General features: G+C 45.1%; 1 protein-coding gene across 1 annotated transcript; it reads right to left on the bottom strand.

The window, feature by feature from the left end:
- Window positions 1–1,850: 1,850 nt before the first annotated feature.
- On the bottom strand, window positions 1,851–6,737 carry Defb108b (defensin beta 108B). The gene is made up of 2 exons (XM_048801464.1): window positions 6,680–6,737; window positions 1,851–2,014 (listed from the first exon to the last, which is right to left on the bottom strand). Exons 1-2 carry the CDS (start codon window positions 6,735–6,737, stop codon window positions 1,851–1,853), a joined length of 222 nt encoding a protein of 73 aa, XP_048657421.1.
- Window positions 6,738–6,958: the final 221 nt, after the last annotated feature.

The following is a 6,958-nucleotide window of genomic DNA, read 5'->3' as shown; positions in this document are numbered from 1 at the left end:
TCAGCAAGAGTTGAGTTATGCTGAAATATGCGTCAGTTTCTGAGATTCTGAGTCCAACATGATGAACTCTCAGAGGTTTTGAGTGGCTCATGTGGCACAACTTAACATTCTCTTTTGGCCAAATCAGACCCAGTGGAGTCTAAAATCTGGTAAATATGCCTTAAAATATGTTGATTCTATCCTCTTTCTGCAACAAATGTGTGTGTGTGTGTGTGTGTGTGTGTGTGTGTGTGTTGGCTCCACAACTTCACACACAAAGGAAAGGAAACTATCAATGAGATTCTTTACACACAGCAACTTGCTTAAGTTCAACGAAATAGTGGTGTGTAGAAAAGCCCCTCGGTGGCCGCAGGAGGAGGGATAAACATGCCCTCCCCAGTTGTCCATGTCTTATCCCTGGAACCTGTGAGCACATCATCTTATGTGACAAAGGTGGAATTAAGGCTGCTAGTGCCGCAGTCTGGCTGGGCACAAAATCACGAGCCACCACACAGCTTGTAGATTCAAACAGCAACTCTTTATTCCCGAACTCACACCAGCCGTATACAAACACGTTCTGGGGAAATCCACGTTCTCTGCCCAAATCCACGTTCTCTGCCCAAAATCCACCTCCACTGGGCTTCTGTCTCCCAAAATATACTGTGAATCCCGTGAGAACTCAAGGGGAACTCAGGCAGCAGGATACGCCCTATTCCCAGCAGGAATAATCTTAAACCTTAAACCTGGAACCTAAACTGGGAACGCCCTAAACCGTATTATCTTAAACCGGGAACACCCTAATCCGCCTTGGTCCTTGAGCAAGGTCACCTACATTCAATGTCACTGCAACATGGGGTACGCTGGCAAGGAAATTGTCATACCTACTTGGCTAATGGCTCCCAGCATGCTAGTCAGCTGAATTTAAAATAGCTCACCTTGGATTACGCAGGTGGACCCAAAGTAATTGCAAGAATCTTAGAAAATGAAACAGAAAGTCAGGAGCTAAGTTCAGAAAGGCCTCAACCCAGGAGTGCTGAAAGGTGGGGAAGGGAGCAAGTGTTCTTGGAAGCAGGCCACCCTAGCTGGAAGAAAGGCAGAGGATGGGAAGCAGAGGGCCTCCGGGAGATCTGGGCCCCATGGACACCTTGATTTTGGCCCATGGAGATCCCTGTCAAACTTGTAATTCCCAGACCTGACAGATGATAAAACTGTATGGCTTTAAGCCACTAAGTCTGTGGTGATTGGTTAAGCAGCCATAGGAAGCCACGTGGTGGTTTACAAGGTGGAAGGAAATGCTCGATGGTTGTGCTCAGGGAAAGCGGGGTGGGGTGGGGGGCTAGAGAACTGGTGGCAGCTATGAGGGCCTGGCAGACCCAAGCACTGCCTTTGAAAGGGATGCAAAAGAAATGACCTTCCATCTGGGCTTCACTTTGTTCATGATTCAGGCTTTCGGCAAGTCCGATTTGGGGAAATTTGATTGCACATGCTACCCTTTTTTTGGTGAGGGGGACTCCGCAGATTGCGTGGAAGGAGGAAGCTGGGAGAGGGAAGGAGTCTCCTCAGATGCACAGGGAGGGCTGCAGGCTGGGCAAAAGCAGCGGGTGTGACCGAGTCCCCCCACCCTACCCCAGGAGCTCATCCAGACAAAAAGGGGCTAGAATGGCTGAGAACCAGACAGTGATCAAGGGATGGTAAGGAACATGATTTAAAAACAAATGTTGCGTTTGCTAGTCTTGCTTTATTATTGATTGAGCACTCAGCAAGGATCCCTGTGAGAAAAAGAGATTTGAGAAAAAAGAAAAAAAGGAAAAGAGAGGGAAAGAGAGGAGGAGATGGGGGCGCAGAGAGAACAAACGATCCAAATAGAAGGCTTAGTGATCCTGGGGTACGGTGCCCCTGATTCTAGGTTGGTTCCCCAAAGGCAGGCAGCACGGGTTGCCGTCCAAACACCTCCCCGCGTAGACTTCGGTTGAGATGCAGTTATGTCGGCAGGATCCGTTGGGGCGCTCACAGATTTCCTTGAATCTGCCCCTGACTGCACACAGAGGAGGATTGTTTTAATCATTTATTGTTCTTCTGAGTTTTTATTAAGTTCAAGGGGGTGAGAGGGCAGGGTCTGGGAACAGTTTTGTGTAGACATTTCTTGTTATTTGATTTCTTACACCAATACTTAAAAATCTGGTGTCACATAAAACTTTGGAAACTTCTCTCAAAAAAATCTGGCAACCTTGGGTGCACGGAGTAGCAGAAAGCTACAGCTGAGTGGCCCTCCTGCCTTTATGGGCCCTGGGCACGCACACTGCACTCAGTTCACTCATCTGACTTTCCTATCTCCTGACTCTGAAGGAAGACCTGGACCAGTCCTGCTTAATATTACTTTTAGTACCACCAAATTTTCTAGCGTAGAAGAAAGGTTTTAGAGAAAAGGAATAGGACCCAAGACATGTCCTATTGAAAACACTGAATAGCATTTGTTTTGTGGCCTAAGATATTGCTGTGCTGGTGGTGGGTCACACAGAATATATGATATGTCATAATATCACATCTATCTATCTGTCTCTGTTTACCTGTGCATCTTTGAAAAGGGGAGCTGAAAAACAGATCTAAAAGATAGTAAGAAAATATACTTCGATGAAATTGGTAACAGGCTCTTTCCCTGGGAGCTGGCACCATATTCCTGCGTATGTAGCACACAGTTGTGCCTCAGCCTGGTGCTTCCTTCACCCCCCTCAGCCCCCTGGGGCTGGAGGCTGTAGTGCTGCTCTGGAGCCTTGGCCTGCACTGGGAGTGAGACATTCAAATGTACTTGTTCAAGACATTGAGTAGTATGTGATTTATGACCTGAGATATTTCTGTTCAGAAAAAATGTGGAAGGGGGGGTGGATATCACTGTCCCAGGGGTGGGTTATGGGGATGGGTCACACACACTGATGTGCTCAGTTTAAAAAGCCTCCTGTGTGTGTAACACAGCAGCTTTTCCAGGAAGAGGGGTAGCAAACTAAAACTTTCAGGATTTTTTTTTGTTGTTGTTTTTGTGTGTGTTCCCAAATACAAAGGCCAATTCTTGAATCTAGTATATATTAAATAAATGTCTACTGAATTGAACTGGACTGAACTGAAACCCAGGTGCATTAAATTGACTTAAACTCTTCAATGTTCATACAACAAATTGGTGAATGGATGTAAAGAACAAATAGGCAACATCGTATTTTTCCTAAAATGTGAACTGGGAAACAATTTTAATGGTGTAGGTTTCAGAAAAAAAATAAAAACTGATGGTCATTCTAAGTGTTGAGCACTATATAGAAACTGGCAGAAATCTGGGATCTTGGATTCCTGACCTGTGCACCTTGTCTTCACTAGTCAGCAGTGATAGAGGGAGGCTTCCGTTAGCCTTAGGCGAAAAGCAGCCTACTGTACCCAGGTCTGTCGATGGCTGAAGATGAAGCCAGGGATCCCTGACAGGCCCGGGAGCGTGCTGAACCTCCTGCGCGCCCTCTGCTGGCCCTTCTTGCCCTCTACCACGGCTGCGGTTCCCTGCTCTCGCCTTACTCGCCTGTGAAGGATCCCATTAGGGCAGGACTCTCATCTTGTTCTTCTCTGTATATGTATCCCAGAATCGATCACAGAGAAATGCTCGTGTAGACGCTTCCTCTTACTCGAGGTACACGTGTCCTGTGCTGTCTTGTGCACAGTAGAATATATTGAGCGTTAAATCTCCAAACCGCAGGACTTTGTAAAAACATTGCTAGGAATTCAAGTGCATTTCTTTCTTTTCTTTCTTCTTTCCCATGAACCGTGCACAGTGAATATAGAAGCCACGCCGTTCTTCCCCGATCTCGCTATATTCCATTTTGACAGCAAGGAATTCCCTCGCCTCTGTTTGGCCACATTGTTTTCCTCTATTTCATTTGAGGAAATGTTAAAAAAAAGGAATAAGTTTTTCTAAATTTGTAAGTTTTAAAGCTGCACTAAAAACATCAATTAGCTGTAGATATGACTGGCATGGATATATATATATATATATATATATACACACATACACACAAATATATACATTATATACACATATACATTATATAATAAATATTTTATATAATTAATAAAGAATATATATATATATATATAGTACTGGCAACTGAATCCCGTGGTGCTCTGTCGCTGAGCTACATACCCAGTCTATTTAAAAAAATTTTATTTTAGAAGCTGGAGCTATGACTCAGTGGTAACACACTTGCCTGGCATATGTGAGGCACTGGGTTCGATTCTCAGGATAAAATAAGGGTATATCAACAACTAAAATTTTTTTTTTAAAAAATTTATTTTAGACAGGGTCTTGTTAGGTTGCTGCTCAGGCTAGCCTTGAACTTGTGATCCTCCAGCCTCAGCCTCCTGAGTTGCTGCTATTATAGGGTTGCACCACTGCATCAGGCTTAAAATATTTTAAATTGATGTTTCCCCACTGAACCCATGTGTTTAGCTAATTGCTGTAGAAACAAAATTTAGATTTATAATGAACACCACAGATTGTCGTGTCTAACCACTTCCCTAAGAGGAAATGGGACCGGGAGAAGGAAGCAGCTCACCCAAGAGCACCTGTGATCCAGTGAGGGGGTGGTAGGGACAGAGCCATGCTTGTGTCTAAGTCCCATTCTATTTCTGCCTCTTACTCCTCTCTGCATCCTCCTCACCTCTCCACCTTCCCCAATAAAAACCTGCAATCCTGCTGCCAATGTCCCCCTGAGGACCACCAGAGAGGACCTGTCTTCCTGCGTCGTCAGCTTGCTCCTCCCCATCTCGCTGCATTCCATCCTGACCATAAGTAATGCCCTCGCCTCTCTCTTCTACCACATCACTTTCCTTTGTCTTGTTAGAGTGACAATAAAAAAAAAGTTTGAGTGACAATGAATACAAAATAAGGTTTTCTGAATTTGGAATTGTTAAAGCTGAATTAGAAGCATTCATGTTCTGGGCATACAAATTTTAAAATATTTTAAATTTATTTTTCCTTCAAACCCATGTTTAGCAAGGGGGATGCTCAGTACTAATTGGATGGGTCTTCAGTAATGCCATAAGGACAAGCATCCCACTAGCTTTGTGAGCTCCTGAGCTAATAAGATTGGACTTGCTGTCCCCTATAGTCAGTCTCTGTAGGGTTATGCAAAGGAAGAAGGATGGCAGAACCCAGCAGTGGAAGGTGTAGAACATGCCAGGATGGGAAGAAGCAGCCCTGACTGCAGCTTGCAGCTTAGGCTTTCCCCCTGGGGGAGGCACACTGCTGAACAGGACTGTAATTGTCCCCCCTGTAGAACAGGAAAAATGGACCAGATATCTCTGAGGCTCTTCCTCATCTGGTTGCAAAATGATTTCATAGGATCTGTGCTATCATAGCTGCTGTGCTAACTGTGACAAAGCTAACCTGCTTTGGTTTTGTTAAAAATAGTTTTGCACCAGCTTAAAAAACTTTTTCTTCCCTTCAAAGAATAGAAACTATTATTGAGGCCACTCATAAGAATTTCAGTTAATCTACACACTGCTCTTTACAGTGTGAGGGAGTATTTAACCTCAGCCCTGAGGACCTGGTTCCAGACCAGCCATTTGTTCACCCCAAAACCATATGGAGAGATGAATGGAGGATGTACTACACACACACACACACACACACACACACACACAGAAACAGAAATACACACACAGAAACAGAAACACACACACACACACACACACACACACACACACACACACACGGTATTGCCTGAATAAACAGATTCAAGGAAGAATATGCAACTTACTGCTTGACATTAGAGAAGTACCTTCTCATCTTTCCCAAGAATGCAGGACTTTGAGAGTGGAAAGAACAGGGAAAAGGTCAGGGACATAAAGAGAAGTGTCTTCTCATCAAGCAGTAAATTGCATATTTTTCATTGAATTTACTCATTCAGGAGTTGTAGGAAAGGACCTGATCTATTTTCAGTATCCTGGGACCTGGGGTAAAAGCAAGAAGCTCTGCACACATTGCTTCAAAGCATGTCTGTGCAAGGGGGCTCATATCTATCATTTGTGTCATGCTGAGTGCAGGAGAAGGCTCTGTCTCAGGGTCATCACTGATCCCTGCGACTGAGGTCTGTTCAGCAGGTTAAATGTTGAACAGAGACAGAGTCAGGGGATGGGATGAGCCTGGAGGAGCAGAGTCAAGCCCAAGGGCCAACAGTGTAGAGGCCGATGGACTGATACTTCTTAGGCTGTAGCAATGCTTTGAAGGAGACTGCTCCCACCAAACCCTTCTCCCTTCTGCCTGTGCCCACTATAGCTCTGGCATGGATCTTCTGCCGGTGTCTTCGAATGACTAACTGTTGCTAAAGGAGTTTTGGAGACCAGTATTTGGGAGAATGCTTCCCCATTTCTTGTCATCTAGGTTTAGAAGCTGCTAGTAAACTTGCCTAATGACATGGAGGTTTAATGATGGCTTAAGAGGATTTCAACCCTTGGAACATCCTTGACCGATTTCATCTAACTGAGAGTTGCTGAGAGCTGATGTGTTGGGTGGTTAAGGGTCTCTCAGCCATCGGGTGTTCCAGATTTCCTAGGGCAACCCCTGGCCTGGGCATAGGTGATGGTGCTTTCTCTTTGAGTATTGGATCCCCATATGACCTTGGATACTCTTCACTTAACAAAGCTCCTGCAAGGTATATTTTGTTACCTGGTAGAACTTGGCTCATGAAGAAGAGAAGGGCAAAGAGGAGGACCGAGGTCCTCATGGCTGGAGGGAGCAGAAAGCTTGGCTTCATCTCCAGGAGGCAGTGAGAGCTTCGTCTGCAGCTCTAGCACCAGGGAAAGGTCTTTGGTAAGCTGCCGTCTGTGCCTAACCAAGGGGAGCATGGACAGAGGCGTTCTGTGCATGCAGAATGGCCTTCGGGGAAGGCTGAGTCCTTGTTTTCTTGGACATTCTGTTCAGTAAGCATGTGGGAGCAGTTTTGCC

The sequence above is a fragment of the Marmota marmota genome, unplaced genomic scaffold (assembly GCF_001458135.2).
Source record: "Marmota marmota marmota unplaced genomic scaffold, marMar, whole genome shotgun sequence".
NCBI classification, from domain to species: Eukaryota; Metazoa; Chordata; class Mammalia; order Rodentia; family Sciuridae; genus Marmota; species Marmota marmota.
This window is presented reverse-complemented; position numbering and strand designations above follow the sequence as displayed.

Excerpts from the sequence above, each read along its gene's own strand:
- Defb108b (XM_048801464.1), bottom strand. The coding sequence starts at position 6,737 with ATGAGGACCTCGGTCCTCCTCTTTGCCCTTCTCTTCTTCATGAGCCAA. Across the intron at positions 2,015-6,679 it reads CATGAGCCAAGTTCTACCAG|TCAGGGGCAGATTCAAGGAA; the intron begins GTAACAAAATAT and ends CTCTGTGTGCAG.